This window comes from Sebastes umbrosus, chromosome 3, assembly GCF_015220745.1.
Source record: "Sebastes umbrosus isolate fSebUmb1 chromosome 3, fSebUmb1.pri, whole genome shotgun sequence".
NCBI classification, from domain to species: domain Eukaryota; kingdom Metazoa; phylum Chordata; class Actinopteri; order Perciformes; family Sebastidae; genus Sebastes; species Sebastes umbrosus.
Genome location: NC_051271.1, coordinates 37781719 through 37800002, shown reverse-complemented (window position 1 = coordinate 37800002; position 18284 = coordinate 37781719). Strand labels below are relative to the sequence as shown.

General features: G+C 45.3%; 1 protein-coding gene across 7 annotated transcripts in view; it reads left to right on the top strand.

The window, feature by feature from the left end:
- Positions 1-18284, top strand: part of sh3pxd2aa (SH3 and PX domains 2Aa) — a 145995-nt gene that overhangs the window by 114656 nt on the left and 13055 nt on the right. For 5 of the 7 annotated variants that reach the window (XM_037764126.1, XM_037764125.1, XM_037764128.1 and 2 more), the window contains one exon: positions 5847-5930. The exons of the other annotated variants lie outside the window; for them this stretch is intronic. In XM_037764126.1, the coding sequence (XP_037620054.1) occupies positions 5847-5930 (84 nt within the window). The remainder of the gene's footprint in view (positions 1-5846; positions 5931-18284) is intronic. 7 annotated transcript variants of the gene reach the window in all.

Below are 18284 nucleotides of genomic sequence, written 5' to 3'. Positions count from 1 at the left end.
TTAGGAACCTTGAAGACCACAGTCGCAGCTCCGTGGTGAAATGGTACCAGACCGCAGCCAAAAGGAGTTTGCAATATTTTGGCACCACAAGAAAATTCCTTTCAACTCCCCCGGGAGGCTGCAACTCTTTGCAGGAGCCTCGTTTTTGTTGTGACCCTTTTCCTCCCGAATGTTTAGTCTGACTGCTGGGAGGGAGCGTTTCATCACTGTGTCATGAGCCCCCGTTTCTGCTTTTAGACCCAAGAGAATCCAATGGAGACAAATAAAGTGCAAACACACAAGTGTTGCTCACATGCATGCTTAGACAACACATGCAACACACGCAGTTTATCTGCAGTAATGAAATAAGAACGGTGCAATAGTTTATGATGCCGTAGAGCGCCACTGGATTATCTAACATACATTTTCACCTCTCGTTCAGACATGCAAGCCTCCGTGCTTCAGTTAGCTGTGCACAATTCTGCAAGACACACACACAAAAACACACTCTGCTAGAATGATGACAGCTCCTGCACAGCTGCCACAGTCACTGTTATTTGCTGTTCTCATTCCTTTCTTGGATTTTTTTCCATTCTCACACACACACACACACACACACGCACACAAATACACGCACGCAAATACACAGACACACACACACGCACACACACACACACACACACTTAATAGATGTTGTCAGTGCCTGCAACAGTGGAATTTCTTACAATCTTGTATCCTGGAGGTGAAAAACAGGGGGTGTTGTAGCCTGAGGACTAGATGTTTTTAGTGTTTCAATGGGTTTTCATTTGTTTTAGTTTTTGTGCCTCCACGCCGGTGACAGCCGTGGCTGTGTTCGCGTTGTCCGTCCGTCCGTCCATCCCATTCTCGTGAACGCCGTGAGGGAATTTCTTTAAATTTGGCACAAACGTCCACTAGGACTCCTCAAGGGTGAACTGATTACAATTTGGTGGTCAAAGGTCAAGCGTGAATTTGAAGCATTACTTAACCTCCTTTGCGACAAGCTAGTAGTAGTATCTTCACTCCAGCTTTAAAACTGAGCCCGCTACAACCTTAAAAAGCGCAAGTTGCATTAATGCGTTAAAGAAATTAGTGGCGTTAAAACTAATTTGCGTTAACGTGTTATTAATGCATTATTTTCGCGTTAACTTTGACAGCCCTCGTCTGAAGTCTACCATTTTAGAAATTAAAATACCTGGAGGTGTGGAGTTAGAAGGAAGTGATCTTTCCAGACCTCTGTAGCCCACTCCTCATCTCTGCTCGAGGCTACTTGAGCTGCTACTAACACACACAAATCTCTGGCCAAACGCTCAGTGGTCAAGTTGCATTCTGGGTAATGCAGGCACAAGGTTTAAAAAGTAAAGTATATATGAAATAAAAAAGATGATATCTCTGGTTCTGCTGCATCGATTTTGATCCTTTTTTTAACCGTCCGTTGTGAGTCTGACAACGGGGTGACTTGCTAAATCGGTGGAGTGCTCTTTTTATTGCTGAGATCTGAGAACAGCAGTCAACAGAGTGTTAAAACAGATTATCTAAACCACTTGGTTTAGGAGGTGGAAAGAAAGCACAACTCCAAATGTTGATGATAATCCCTCGATGCACAGGAACACTGTGTGTGTGTGCACTGTACCGCATCACAGCAATGTACTTGGTGAGTATAATCAGACTAATTAGTGATAGAAAGCATGGTCAAAGCCACCAGAATAAACCAGAATTATCCTTTAAGCCTGTGGGTTGGATCTGGCAGTTATGTTACACTCTCATTGCATTTGGTTTTCTCACTTTCTCTGTTAACCAATGCACTCAAGTGAATTCATGCGGGAAGTGCCTGGGCTCACAATGACACACAAGTACCCCCCCCCCTGTTAGTGGCCCCCATTTTCCCATTAGGCCCGGTGTCTTTGTGTTTGCACACATCGTCACGTCTTATTTCTGATCTCCCTCCTTCCCGCTCCCTGTCGTCCCTTACATCTCATTATCTCTGCGTGGTCTGTAACCTAATTCCACTGACAGCTCAGCTCGCTGGAGAGGAACCGACAGGCCGACAGGCCCCCGCCGAAATTACCTCGAAATAACATTTCCCTTTGTGCCTTCTCTTAGCTGATATTTCAATTAGGAGGTCAACAGGAGTAGGGTGGTGCTCAGCAGTGGGATGGATGGTAAGGCAGACAGGAATCAAGAGGGAGAGGAAATGACAAGTAGCAGAGGCACACAAAGGGAAGGAGAGCAGATGTCGAGAGAGAGGGTGAAGAGAGGACAGAAGATGGGGGAAGGAATTAGATTACCACAGTAGAAAGATAGATACTGTAGAAGACAAGGGCTGTTTCCATCTGCCCTTCCCCTCATTAATGTGTTTGCTCTTCGTGGGGCCTCAGACAATGTAATAACATGACGACTGAGACTTTGAACTAATAAGCAGCGGAAGAGGTCAAGAGTTCAGCAGCTAGAAACTGACTTAATTAATTTATATCAATACGATCTGCTTTGTCTTCCTTCCTAGTTGATTATTTTAAGGATAGAAGGTTTTTTGACTCAATTATAGAAATAAAAGACTTGATAAGCGCCCCTCGACGTCTGATACCGAGATAACAGCACAGTCTCGCAGCAGTTTGTGAAGTAGTCACGTAAATTAATCTATTTGATTCGTGTACATAGAGACGATTTTCCCTTTTTGTCGTGACACTCAACGCGACCTTTCAACAGCTTATTTTTCGTGCTTTTTCCTACGAATGTCCAACAACACGTGATGCACGTGTCAATTTAAGTATCGAGTACGGTCTGCTCTATATGAAAAGCATCTTAAGATAAATTCTGTTGATTTGACACAGTATAAAAATAAGTTGAATTCAATTGAATTTCCGCTCCAGGGTTTTCAAAATAAAATTACTTAGCTAGGTTTAGGAATATTTCAACTTGGTAAGGCTTAGGCAATAAACTACTTAGTTAGGTTTAGGAATATTTCGACTTGGTTAGGCTTAGGCAAAAAACTACTTCGTTAACTTTAGGAAAAGATTGCGGTTTTACGGTGCGGCAGTGCTCGTGCATGTGTGTGTGTGTGTGTGTGTGTGGGGGGGGTGTTGCCTTGGAAGGAGCCCCGAGGGGAGGTGGTGGGTTTAGACGGAGCTCCTGAGGCGATGCTACTTTCAAATGATGCTAGCTTTCCAACATCGTCGACCCTATCTTTAATTAACGCCAGTTACGTAACAAACATACTTATTTTAACCCAAACCACAATCTTTTCCTAAACCTAACCAAGTAGTTTTGTTGCGTAAGTTAATCTAAAAACTAAGTAAACCTACGTTGGATGATGATTTTGAAAAGAGATTGTATGCCTGTACAGATGTTGCTGGTTTCATTTGAGAGGATTGCCGCTGTGTTACCAGGCTGATGTGCGGAAAAAGTGACACGACCAAGCGTTGCTATTTGACAAGTTGGGAGTGAAAATGTTTTGGTATATGCTGTGGTTGGACGACTGAACAAATATATATTGGCCGTGGGTGTTTGGCTGAGTCCATTGGCTGTCTAACTTCCTACTACTTCTTGATTTTTTGTCATTTTATTTTTCTAATGTAAACGGTGTGCCTCCTTGAGAATTCAACCTGGTAAAGCTCAATTCAAAACATGCAAACAGGAACTGGCAAGAAGTTCAGAGATTTTCAACTACAACTTGAACTTTTGAGAAAGGCGCTAAACGACGGGTGAAGTGCAGAAAAAGCGATATATGGACACCTATGCCGTCTTTAGTGGTTTCTGTCCGATTGATTGGTGATGAAAAGCAGCGTCAATTCATAAATCATATTTGAGAACTATGCCAAAATACTGTATGTGCAGTTGTGCACCCTGATCATTTATAGCATAGTCATCATCAGACTATTTTTCACTTAACAGCTGTTCAGCCTGTCTACACAGCTCATTGCTTAGCAGAGATCTCAAGGTGATTTATTTTGTTTTAATTAGATTTTCACATCATGACAACGGGACTCCCCCCCCCCCCCCCCCGCCCCATGCGCATGTGTGCGGCGGCCACACACCTGCACAAATATATCAGCAATCGCCAGTTGTTGGGCTGGCGGTGGCTGGTTGAAAAAATTTAACATGATCAACCGAGAAACTGAGAATTGTCTGATTTGTAAGGAGGAAGCTGTTTGTTCATGATCGTCCTGCTGTAGCTCACCTTCCTGTCAGTGTGAAACCTAACACTGGGCCAACAGGCCTGCTACAGTTGCTGACTCTGATGATGTGTGTGCGGACTGCGGAGAGAAAAATGGTTGCTGACTAACAGTGTCAAGTTGAAGACAGCAGTGATGTTTTGTTTTAGTTTCACGTTTATGAGCTTCTCTCGTGGAGAGGTGGGCGGGATGTAAATACAGGTGAATGTTGTTTGCATTAAGAGCCCTCTGACAAAAACTAAACAGAAGCTATAAAAAGCTTCCTGAATTAGTATTATATTATATTATAATATTATTATATTATATATAATATAATATAGTATTATAATATTAGTAGATCAAGTTTCATGGCGTTATGTTGTCTGCTGTACCAGTCAGATGTTAAGAAAAGATCCCTAAAAATTAAGGCTGTCGAAGTTAACACGACAACGCGTTAACGAAAATTTGTTTTAGTGCCACTAATTTCTTTAACTCAATCGGAGGTTGTAGTGGGCTCAGTTTTAAAGCTGGAGAAAACATACTGGTATCGAACTCTATAACCTAAAGTACCAACCGTGTCATACTAGCTCGTCGTGAAGGAGGTTAAATAACACTCCAAAGTTAGAAAACTGGCATGGCAATTTTCAAAAGAGATCCCTTGACCTCTGACCTCCAGATCTGTGAATGTAAATGGGTTCTATTGGTACCCACGAGTCTCCCCTTTACAGACATGCCCACTTTATGATAATCACATGCAGTTTGGGGCAAGTCATAGTCAAGTCAGCACACTGACACACTGACAGCTGTTGTTGCCTGTTGGTCTGCAGTTTGCCATGTTATGATTTGAGTATATATTTCTTTATGCTAAATGCAGTACCTGTGAGGGTTTCTGGACAATATCTGTCATTGTTTTGTGGTGTTAATTGATTTCCAATAATAAATATATACATACATTTGCATAAAGCAGCATATTTGCCCACTTCCATGTTGATAAGAGGATTAAATACTCGACAAAGGTACATTTTGAACAGATAAAAAAATTTAGATTAATGTGCGATTAATCGTGATTAAATATGGACTATCGTGATTAATTGTGATTGAATATTTTAATTGATTGATAGCCCTACTAAAAATAGAATAAAACATCTTATCTTGTTAAATTGATATACACAACCTGATAAATATGTATTGAATAGTACACTACACATCCACCTATGAATAATGGTGCAGTATAACACGTGGTAGTTAGCTATCCATCCTAAATACATAAGTAAGATTAGGCCCTCAAATGAACTCACATATATCATTTGGATTTTGACCCCATACCCTCCATGGCTCAGGAAGTAAAAGTTGTGACTTAGAGCACATGTTGTATTTGTAGTGGAAATTGCATGTAAACAATAAAAAATAAATAAAATGGTTGGTTTGTTTTTATTGAACAGCAGCTAACTTTGCATTTAACATATTCTTTGCTAAAATATGTACAAACCCAGCTAATCATTGCAAGAGACGATGTACTGGCTTCATACTTACATACAGCAGGTGTTTATTGTCCCTGGGAAACTATTGATGCTGCTAACAACAGCTTTTTCTTTTTCTTTTTTTTGCCTTTGTTCACGTTGCTAATCTATGCTTCTTACACTAACACCACATTTGTTTGTTTTCTTTTCCTTCTTGGTTGCTCCTCATCATCATCAGTTACTAAGAGACGCAAGGCGCATCTGAAGAGGCTGGACCGCCGCTGGACCCTCGGGGGTATAGTCAACCGCCAGCAGAGCAGAGGTGAACATGTAGACAGCAGGCACAAACATTCACACTCACACATTACATGGTTAAGGCAAATGCATACAGTACATGTCCCTGGATGGGCCTGCACAACATCAACATCATCAATGCAAACCCACAAATGTACCCACAAGGAATCAGAAGCTTAGTCATTTATCTCTCTCCACAGCAAACCAGCTCATGCATATGGACACATACACATATAAATGCATAATTGTTAGCATGTGTACATATATACGGTAGATGCATTCATAGATGAAAAAACACTTGCATGATTTAGTGTGTTGGTTCATTCTTGGAAAGATTATGTTTGGCAACAATCACTCTCAACTCAATGTCCACTTACTAGCTAAATCTGAGGGCGTATTCACACCTGCCTTGTTTAGTTCGGTTGAATGGAACCCTGGAGCGTTTACCCTGGAGTGTTTACCCTCTCGGTGCGGTTCGTTTGGGCAGGTGTGAACACAGCAATCGCACTCGGGTGCAGCACCAAAACAAGCGAACCAAGACCTCCTTGAAGGGGTGGTCTCAGTTTGATTCCAAACGAACTGCGGTACGGTTCGGTACACTTCGTTTGTGGTGAGGACATGATCCGACCTCGATCCGGCCTAACTGGAGAAAGCATTGCGCCTTTTTGGATTAAACCAGCTCCGGTAGCGAGCTGCGCTGTGCATGTCAACACCAGACACCAGACAACATTACTACAAAAGAGCCTACGCTTGCCCTCTCTATTCACATCAGTACTAAACAGGTGTAACGTCAGGCTGTGTTGAAGACCACGGGCATACCTGATGGATCTTGATGGAACCCTCCTAAACTGTGACATGCCGATGAGCATGCCGATTTGCCTCTGATCTGGGGCTTTTGTCGGGGAGCAGAAAATCAGGGCTAAAGTCGTGTAGTGTGAACTAGGCATTACAGTCAGGATGGCTGCCAAGAAATCAAAAACAGGGATTTATTCATTTCGTATTCTGCCTGACTTTAAGTGGATCATGACATATCGGGTATGGAATTAATTTCTATGGATGTCAGTTTTTGAGCCACGACAAAGGCCAAAATAGGGAGGACTTGTTTTTAGCCTAGCCAATTGTCAGAAACACCTTTTGCTACTGAAGCAGTTGTTGATCACTTGCGGCCCCTACCGGATGGTTAAGAGGAGTGAGGAATCAGCAGTCAATGACGGTATAAAATAGTCAATAAAAGAGTCATAATTGTGCACAGAAAATATTAGGCCAATGGGTCCAGCAGTATGAGAGATTAGCCACGGACAGACAGATAGATACACACACGACCAAACGCATGATCTCCTCACAGACAAACATACAAGACCACTGCTGAGCCCCTCCCATGGCCCCCACTCCACCCTGTACGATCACATATTTTGCGGCCACGCGGTAAACAACCTCATTTACATCCTCACTATAGCCAGCCAACTACAACAACAACTGGCCTCGAGCATCTACAGGGAGCAGCGTATTGGGTGGCCATGAGTCAGCTCTTTGACAGTAAAATCTCAAATCACACTCCATCAAAACTGGAACGCTCTTCAGCTCACGCGGAGCAGCAAAAATAATTGGACTGCATTAAACAGATTTGGATAATTAAGGCTATTTCGGCTCCCGCAGCACAAACGCAACAACCTTGACGGCCACTGAGCCGTGTGAACATAAATGATTGTATAACAGTGTTGCTGCTTAATTAAAGCAAGCTCCCTTAGGTTTTAAACACTGTTAATGACTTTTACATTTTGCTTGTAATTCTTAAAAAAAAAAGAAGACAAACATGAAAATGTTCTTGCATGCTTTTAAATTTAGCATTTGGCAAGTTTTCTGTGGTTTTGTCCAGTCATTATTATTGCTTTAATGCTGAAAGAGAGACATGAGTCCATGTCTGAAAAATCCTGGTCTCTTTGGGTGTGTGTGTGTCTAATTCAAACTTTTCTCAGACTGTCAGTTAGACACCTGTCTGGTTCCAGGCTTAGTCTGGGCTTCAAACAGATGCCTAATGTGTTTATGGAAGCTGTTGCTGGACCTGTGCAACCTCTGTAAAACACTGTGTTTCTCATTATCATAGTAAAGCCTGGCTGGACTGGCTTGTGTTACCAGCGACCCCCACCCCCACCACCACCACCACACCAGTGGGCAGTAGGGCATTAGTGATTAAAGATCCCATATTGTAAGAAGGGAGATTTTCATGTATTTTATATTATAAAGCAGGTTTGCTGTACAAGTGCTGCATAAATACTGTTGAAGTATCAAAATGCTCAATCCACAGAGAAATACACACAGCCCGTATTCAGAAATGGTGCCTTTGAAACAAGCTGTTAGGATTTCTGTCCATTTGTGATGTCACAAATCTACAATGTTTAGACCATTACTCAGTTTTAAACGTAAACATTCTAAATGTGTCCCAGTTTATTTCCGGTTGGAGTGTATGTGAATGACATCAGCTAACAGGAAGTAAACATGGACCTAAACTGTTGCCTAGCAACACAATTCTGTTGCACTTCCGTTAAAATGTACTGAAACGGAGCCTTTCAAACAGAGGGTAAATACAGGTATATTCAGGCAGACAGTATGAGGAAAATAAAGTTTTTTTTTAACATTTAAGTATGTAAACATGTTCTAGTAGAAGCATAAAATACATGAATGAACCTGAAAACTAGCACGATATGGGACCTTTAATCAGAGGAGATTGAATACAGACAAAAAGTGTTGTAACTTCTACTGTACAGGAGAGAAATACATTGTTGTAAAAACAACTCGCTCCTTTGAAAAACACACACACACACACACACACACACACACACACACACACACACTGACATACAGGAAATATTCATATAGAATCAACAGCCTCAGGCAGTTGATGCAGGGTAACACACACACATGGCCACGTACCCATGTTGTTAATCCCATTTGGTTTTGTGGGGTAGAATAGCAGTAGACAGGGAAACATTACTCACACAGCTGATTTAGGAAGTGAAACTGGCAACCTTTTTTGTCTAAAGTCTAAGTGGAAATACTAAAGGGTCACTGATTACACTATATCATCATTCATAGACTGGAATCAAAGCAGGTTAGGGAGCCGAGTGTTAGCCAGGTCTACAGGAATGTTACCCTAACTATAGAAAAACGTCTCCCAGAACAGTGAGGCTTGGCCCCCGATGAGCCGTTGGAAAGTGTGAAAGTGGGACAGCAGCCCGATCTGTGGGCTGGTTTTAATCACACAGACCTCAACCTCTATAGAGAGAGTGGTGGATGAGTCACCCGGCTAGTTGTCGCCACCAGAGAATGAGGGCATGAAACACTTTCGGGGGGCCATGTTCTTGAATTCCAGCACTTACTTTTTTTAAGACACCATACCTTTTTACTTTGGTAGAGTAGAGCTACTATTTCAGCTCACATTTTTTGTGTCACTACTAGAGCTGTCAATCGATTAAAATATTTAACCGCACATTTTTATCAGTTCAAAAGGACCTAAAGAGCAGAGTTTCTATCCGACAATATCTGCTGAAATGAGGTCTAAGTTAAGTCGATGAAGGATCAGACTGCCTGGGTGTGCAGTTTCCCAACTCTCTTAAAGGGACTGTTTGCAAGAATCAGAAATGTCTTGTTAACAGCGACACCTGTGACTGTTAAGTCAACGAAAGTCAGCGTCCTGTTGCTCGCGCTTGTGCTCGCTCTACTTAGACATGAACGAGCATCACTCAAAACAGTGAGGCGACACATGTCAGCTAAAACCACAATATCACTCTTTAGGAAAGCTGCTCTCAATTCTTAATACAGAGTCAGTCCCGACACTCTGCACTACAGGTGATCTGATTAACCCTCCAATCAACTCAGGAGAATTCATGAATGAATCTGGGAAAAGTGAAATGACATCAAGTAACCAAAGAACGAGGGATACTGCTACTGTTGATAAAGCGGAGGACTTTAGAGAACCTGAGGACAGAGTTGTGTGTTACTGGCTACATCGCAAACAAGCTAACAGCTCCCGGGGCCAGTAGTAGCCCTTTTTTCCACCGTCAAAAAAATAGTGTCACCGTGAAAAGTGCAGCTGCTGCTGAACCGGAGTCGTGTCAGACTTTCCGACGTTGTGACTGTGTCACCGTCTGTCGACATGCCGTCCAATTACTGTACGCTGTCTGCCTCTGTTCTCGGTTCAACTGTGCTTCAGTTAGCTCCGTAGATCAAATGCCGCTAACTATGTGCAGGTACAGTAGTGGTTAGTGTTAGTGTTTAATTGCTTGGCTTGGTGTTTGCTGTCGGGGATAACATGAGTGCCAGAGAAGTGCAAGAGAGAGAGAGAGAGTAGAGAGAGTAGAGAGAGATTTTGGATTGAGAGGACGCTGGCGTGTTTGTCGCCGCTTCTCAGTTCCGTAGCAAAACTTCGCTTTTTGTTTAAATCTGTGCCTACATTCACTGCATGTAGGAATAAGTTATCACTATAAGTTGTATTTACACTTCACTGTCTGGTGCTGCTAACTGTCAGAGGATTGTGCACATTTGGCTCTGTGTGCTCGCCTTCTCCAGTGATCAGCTGTTAGCTGTTAGCCGCCGGTCAGCTGTTAGCTCCGCCGACCAAGCGGCGCTATCAATTTACTGTGGATTATCCAACGTCACTCCGCTGTTCACGTTTGGACATCTCCATGCCACGACTCCAGGACTATCCACCTTGTTTTCTGGCTACACTGTTTGCTGCTGCTGTTCTGGCTACATTCCCTGCTGCTGCTGCGGTCCGAGGCTGGGAGCCTCCTCCACAGATTGCGGCTCCAGGATTTAGCCGGCGCTCCGCTGCTGCAAACATGGTGTTCATCAAATACTCAACAACGCAACTCCTGGACCTCTTCTGTCACTTCATTCCAAACTGCATCGCTGACATTAAATCCCTCGGACTCCTACGTCGCCCCCGTTATGTCCATAGAGCCTCCAGGTGCAAGTTTGTTTACGCTGATCATGATATTCCCTCAGTACTGTCTGACAGGCGCTCCAACACGCAGCTACGACGTCATCACAACAAACCACACGTGTGCACCCTGAACAATCTTAGGTCCCTGGTCTGTGTTGACAGTGTCGTTCCCTCCACACCGCCTGCCCCAGCATTCACTAACAACAGTGCAACATTTATGCTGCAGAATGCTCGCTCAATCAACAATAAAGCTCTACTCATCCATGATATTATCACTGACAGGAAAATTGACTTTCTCTGTCTAACTGAGACTTGGCAAAATCAGCAGGATTTCATGGCACTTAATCAAGCCACTCCCCCTGGATATGTCTACATACAAAAGCCTCGCTCCATGGGTCGTGGTGGCGGGCTGGCTGTTATACATCGAGCTGACATCCTGGTCAAAGACCTCCCAGTACTCAATGTCACCTCGTTTGAGTGTGTCATTTTCTCCCTGGTTGGGTCTACACAGCTCCAGGTTGTCCTCATCTACCGCCCCCCTAAAGCCTCCACCACCTTCATGTCTGAGCTGTCTGAGCTTCTCACCTCTGTCTGCTCCATGTCTCCATCTACACTCCTGCTTGGTGACTTTAATATTCATGTGGACTCCACCAGCTGCTCGTTTGCCACTGAATTCCTGTCGCTGTTGGAATGTTTCAACTTCACACAGCACGTTAAAAGTCCCACCCACACTAAAGGCCACACGCTGGATCTGGTGTGCTCCACTGGCACAATTCCCTCCCATCTGCAGTGCCTGGACCTCGCGGTTTCAGACCATCTCGCTGTTCTCTGCACTGTTCCTGTCACCCTGCCCAGGCAGCGCACAAAACGTACCATCCAATACAGGAACATCAAGACAGTGAGTACACCAGCTCTGAACGACCTGATAGCGACCCAACTGGCCTCAGATCCACACGACAGCTCTGCTGATGGGCTGGTTGCCCACTACAACGCCACTTTATCCGGCAGCCTTGACTCCCTTGCCCCCCTCAAAACCCGGACTGTCTCCTATACCCGTCCCGCCCCCTGGTTCACCACTGAACTCCGCACCCAGAAGTCCACCGGCCGTCAACTGGAGAGGCGCTACAAAAGATCTGGCCTCACTGTCCACCTTGAGGCTTATAAAGAGCATGTGAGGGCCTACAAAGTAGCTCTCTCCCAGGCCAAAACACAGTACTCCTCCACCCTCATTACCAACCAACAAAACCACCCCAGACTGCTGTTCTCCACCATCAACCGGCTCCTTCGCCCCCTCGACCCCCCCCTCCCCTCAGGTGCCCCCGACCTCTGCACTAAGTTCCTGGACTTTTTCCAGGACAAAGTCGAGTCCATCCATCAGCAGCTCCTGGTGCCTGCCCACCTCCCTCCACACACACCTCAGCCACTGGGCGTGGCTCCCTTGGATGTTCGCCTGCCTCAGTGCTCCCTCTCCTTCTTCTCCCCTGTATGTGCTCCTCAGGTCGCAAAGTTGGTCACTAAGGCCAAAGCCTCCACCTGTTCTCTGGACCCCATGCCCACAGCCTTGGTCAAGGCGTGCCTACCTGCCCTGTGCCCCATTACGGTGAACATCATCAACTCCTCCTTGGCATCTGGTCTTGTACCCGACAGCCTCAAGATGGCATCAGTCACTCCCATCCTCAAAAAGCCAGGTCTGGACCGGGATGACAGCAACAACTACCGACCGATCTCCAACCTTCCTTTCCTGAGCAAAATTCTGGAAAGAGCAGTGGCCGCCCAACTCCATCAACATATGGCCAACCATGAGCTCTACGAAACATTTCAATCTGGCTTCAGACCACACCACAGCACAGAGACCACCCTCATCAAAATCACAAATGACCTCCTCATCGCTGCAGATTCTGGTCACATCAGCATCCTCATCCTCCTGGACCTCTCAGCTGCCTTCGACACAGTCTCCCACACCATCCTCCTCACCCGCCTATCTGACTACCTTGGCCTCACCGGTTCAGCTCTCTCCTGGTTTCAGTCCTACCTCACAAACAGAAAACAGTTTGTCACCATCAGAGACTCCAGTTCCACCCCGGCCCCAGTCAACCATGGCGTACCTCAAGGCTCTGTGCTGGGACCCCTCCTCTTCACCATCTACATGCTCCCCCTTGGTCAGATCATCCGCCACCACGGTCTCAGCTTTCATTCATATGCTGACGACACACAAGTATATCTCAGCACCAAACCATCCACCCAGCTACCCCCACAGTCACTTGTAAACTGCCTACATGCAATAAAAATCTGGATGTCATCTAACTTCCTAAAACTCAACAGCAACAAAACCGAGCTCATGGTTGTGGCTCCCAAGGCCCTGCTCCGGAAGGTTGGAGATCTCCACCTGGATGTTGACGGCTGTTCCTTCTCCCCATCCTTGGAAGTCCGCAACCTGGGTGTCATCCTGGACCCAGTCTCATATCAGGTTCATCTCCAAATCCGCCTTCTTCCACCTCAAAAACATCTCACGTCTCCGGCAATCACTCTCTGACTCTGTGGCAGAAACCCTCATCCACGCTTTCGTCACCTCCCGTTTGGACTACTGCAATGGAGTTCTGTCCGGGGTTCCCAGCAAAGCCCTGGACAGGCTCCAGTATGTGCAAAACTCGGCTGCCAGGGATCTCACCTGCACCAAGCCCTGGCAGCACATCACCCCACCCTCATCCACCTCCACTGGCTCCCGGTCAAGTTCCGCATCACCTACAAGATCCTCCTCCTCACCTACAAATCCCTCAATGCCCTGGCTCCTCAGTATTTATCTAACCTCCTCCACCCTTACACACAGCAACGGAACCTTAGATCCTCAGGCACGGGTCAGCTCTCCATCCCTCACACAAGAATGCGAACTTTTGGGGACAGAGCCTTCAGTGTGACAGCCCCCACACTTTGGAACTCTCTCCCCATAGAGCTCCGCAACGCACCATCTCTGGACACCTTCAAAAGACTCCTCAAAACCCACCTCTTCACCAAGGCCTATGGCCCCTAGCTTCTGTTACATTTATTGTGTTTATTTATGTCTTTGTTAAGCGTCCTTGGGTTTCATGAAAGGCGCTATATAAATCCAAGCTATTATTATTATTATTAGAAAGTTCAGACAACCACAAGAAACATTCCATGTATTTTATCCTGAACGTTCTAGCAGGTCATATTCGACCCGTGCCAAATTCCAGTTTTTCCACCTTCCTCTATTCTTCTCCTCCCGACTCTCTTCTCATCCCCATCACCCCCCCTCCTTTTTTTTTGCTTTGTGAATGGAGACACTACTGTCCCTGCCTGATAATGCATTGCTGAGCTAGCGATAAGAAACGTGTGAGTGAGGTTTTACAGCTCAGTGTAGACACTTTGAGATACAGTTTGATTTAGTAGCGCTGGCAGAGGACAAAAAACAAAGCGACCACGTAGGATTTATGTCCTCGCAGGATGTAATTTGCTAATGGAGGAGAGCGGTTGTACACTCCGCCGCTCCATTTGCTGACACAAGACTTCTTTGCCTTTTGACGTTGCGCTTCATAAAGAAGACGGGGGACGTGATCCCGAGATCTTGACAGTAAAAAAAAGGGCGCATTCTGGACTCAAATTAAATTACAGCACGTCTCTTTTTGACTCTGACACAAAGCCAGGGCAGGGTGTCTTGACCTCTCTCGGGGGTTGTTGATTGGCTGCTGACGGCGAAGTGACCTCATTGTGTGCTCGGCAGTAGGGGTGGCGTCTCGCGCTCCGAGAGTTCGATACGGGCCTGCCTCCCCTCCGCCCTGCTGGCAGCGGCCTGTGCTTTCACAGAGTGCTATCATTTACAGCAGGTCCTTTAATCTGATTTATAGAATCCCACTGACCGCCCTCTCAACTCACTGTTCTGTCCCTGCAGTGTGACGCTGGAGCCAACACACACACACACACACACGCACACACACACACAGGAATGGACACTGAGGCACGTGTATAGCTCATACACACACACAGATGTGATTAATAGATGTGATTCATTGAATCTTTCATGTTTGATTCCGGTCCTCTGGGAATTAAAAAGCGACTACATGATAAACACACACAGTGCCAAAGAGTTTGTTAGTAGTACATGAATACACACATAACAACAAACACACACATTTAGGTAGATGTTCCAGATTCCTCCGTAAGCCATCCCATTTGTTATTCCCTGTCCATCTGTAAGCACTCGCCCCAACCCCTACACACACACACACACACACCTCCACACAGCATGGTTTGCGAGCTGAGGTTCAGGGCCAGACATTCCACTCTGCTCCACATTATTGACCTCAGCTGCTTTGCGATGACAGGCAGGAGGGGAACCTGAATCCCTGCCGTCTGGACCCACCCCACCTACTGAAAGCACGCATTCACATGAATAAGCACACATACCTCTGAGATATCATCCCTGCCCCTCACATTTCCTCGAACAAATCTTATTAGCTCCAGCCATCTGAGGTCACATTCCCTCCAGTGTACATGTTGAGATCCCTTCCTACAGCCATTTCTTCCTCCCTTTATCCTGTCATATTTTCCAGCAATAATGCCGGGATCAGACTATACGATATTTTTGTTTTTGACGATGTTCACCATGCCAGATGTACTGATCACAGCACCATAAACTCTTGCAGTGTCTTGGTCGGGTGACTGGCAAGACTACACGTGTGATCACGACCAATCACGGCACGTCGTATTCCACAATCATGCGCGAGTTCAGACGTCATCGGGGAGGCGGTTGAAGCAACCGTCAATCATGGCGACAGAAGCGTTGTGTGTGATGCCGGTGGTCTGGTGTTGCGAAAAGAAAAAGAAAAGAAAGAAAAAAGGGTTGTGGATGCGCTCCTGAGTGGCACAGAGAGGACGGTACGGGCTGTCCATACTTCTGCTATTTCTCGCCAACATTTGTCTTTTTGACTCTGTCATGGTACTCCCTCGACGAAACGTCAAATAGGCAGTGGGGGGGTTCAGTTGCCACAACTCAATGAATTTTTTGTCAGTTTGGTTGTCCCACCTGACAGCAGCAAACTCGGCATCCCTCCTCCTTTTCTCCATGTTTGTTTATTACCAAGTGACCTGACTGCGACTGCGCGCTGGAGAGAGCACCTGATTGGTCAACGCAAAGGAACACGTCGTTGGAGATGTCACACTAGGAGTGTCAAGACAAAAAATCCTGACAGGCTAGACTTTTCCTCAGGGTGTCGTGGGGCGTCCCAGACGTGGCGTCGGTTGTCGTGTACTATGACACACTACACGAGATGAGAGGATCGATTTTCGCACATGACACTCATTTATTGTTCCCGATCCCCTACGACGGCCGTGTCGGGCTATAATCGAGCTGATATCGTGTAGTCTGAACCAGGCATTAAAGGGACAGTGTATCGGATTTGGCAGCATTTAGTGGTGTGGTTGCAGATAGCAAACTGAGTACCCCTCCGCTCACTCCTCCCTCTCCACGAGAGCGGTAATGTGAGCCGCCAAGTGCAAAACCACAGTAACGTTGTTGGCCTCTCTCAGAGGTCATCCTTACCATAATAACACTACTTTAGGAGAAACGGAAGTCAGACGGCGGCTGGCGGTACCACGGTTTTACACTCTGCGTCTCACGTTACCCCGGTTTCACAATCATGTCGGAGAACTACGGTGGCAACGTAAAAACGCAAAAGGCTCTCTCTAGGGCCAGAGTTTAGTTTTTCCGTTCTGGGCTACTATAGAAACTTTAGGGGTGGGAAAAAAATTGATTCACCTATGCGTCACGATTATTTATTTTTTTACGATTTTGATTCCTTAATGCCAGAATCGATATGATTGCTTCATTTGAGTCAATACCGAGATAGAAGGAAGTTGCCACTTTTGTTGTTGTAGTCTGAGTAACATGACGTCATATCCGTTCCGTATCCGTCAACCAAAACAAACCGCAGCGAGCCAAAACGAGAAAGTAGAAAATGGGAGGGTCGGCGTGGATACGACCTGCACCCTCACATGTTAAATCCAAAGTGTTAAACACTACACATCCAGTAAAGGATGGAAACACTTTGGGTTTCACACATTACAGGAAAAGCAGAGCTAGACATCACGGCGAAAGCTGCATGCTAACTCTGTCACGGACAGGAGACCGTAACGCGGTAAAGAAGACGGAGCTGACGGGAGAGCTAGCGATGGACTTGGCGAAGTTAGCGGAAGTATACACGTTCATAACTGTCAATACAAAAATACATATATGGAAATAAGATTGATTGGATTATATTAACCTAGAGTTTAAAACAGTACAAGAAAATAATTTGTGAGGGAAATGTCTTTATTCTTAGATTTTTGGGTTGCTTTAAAAAATGTAATAAATAATGTCTGACAATGACTGATATATTTGACTTCAGGACATCTCTGACTACATACATGCTGAAAATCAAACATTCTTACTGTATTAATTTAGAGATTTTCCAAAGTAAAAGTCCCTAGAAGTGTGTGATTCAACTTTTCCCCATGGTCTAGTTCAAAAAGTTAACAAAAATAAATCGCAATACATACCACATCGGCACCCAAGTATCGTGATAGCACTGGGACGATACACCTATCTCCCCATTCTATGCTAAGAAACATGGCGGAGCAACAAGATATGAAGGGCTCATTCTAAGCTAACGAAAACACAACGATTCTTAGTTAAAGGTGATTATACACTAATGAAAACATAGTTACGAATATCATATTACATTTCTGCTAAAAGATCGCCCCGAAATGTTACACACTGTTCCTTTAAGTCATCAAATTGTGTATGCAGGGGATTTTTTTTTTCCTCTGCACGCCATACCGATCCATCAGCCACTGAAATAAGCTACTGTGCTGCTCACTGATCATCTCTGCCACAGCTTGGGAATCTTGGTCTGACCTATCTGCCAATCTTTCGTCTGCTCCTCTGCTCCCATATTTAAAACCTTCTACTGCTCCCCCACTAAGCCCATTGTAGAATTTCCTTCCCTACAGGGTCTCGGAAGAACTAGCAGAGCGTGAGAGAGGAGTGGCGGTCAGATAGGGATCTGAGAAGAGAGAACTTGGTCCAAATATCTTATCTCCTCGAGGGAGGGCCTGCTGCTAGAGGAGAAATCTGACTCTCGAGAGAGATGAACACTGGATCAGGGTCCAAATAGCTTGAATGAGGCCTCATGTGGATAAAAAAACGAGCTGCAAGGGGGGGAGAGGTTCAGCCAGTAGAGGGAGCTGCTTGTTATTATTGTGTAGGACAAGGGGGAGAGGCTTGTGTTTGTGTTGGTATGGAAATAGTCAAAGCATTTTAAGTAGGTCACACTCGCCATTTTTTCCCCTCATGAGGCCCTCTGGAGAGACGTAAACTACACAGTGGTCTAACCGCTCAATGTTTAATGATAACAGTTCACTCACTCTGCTGCTCTTCCTCTGTCC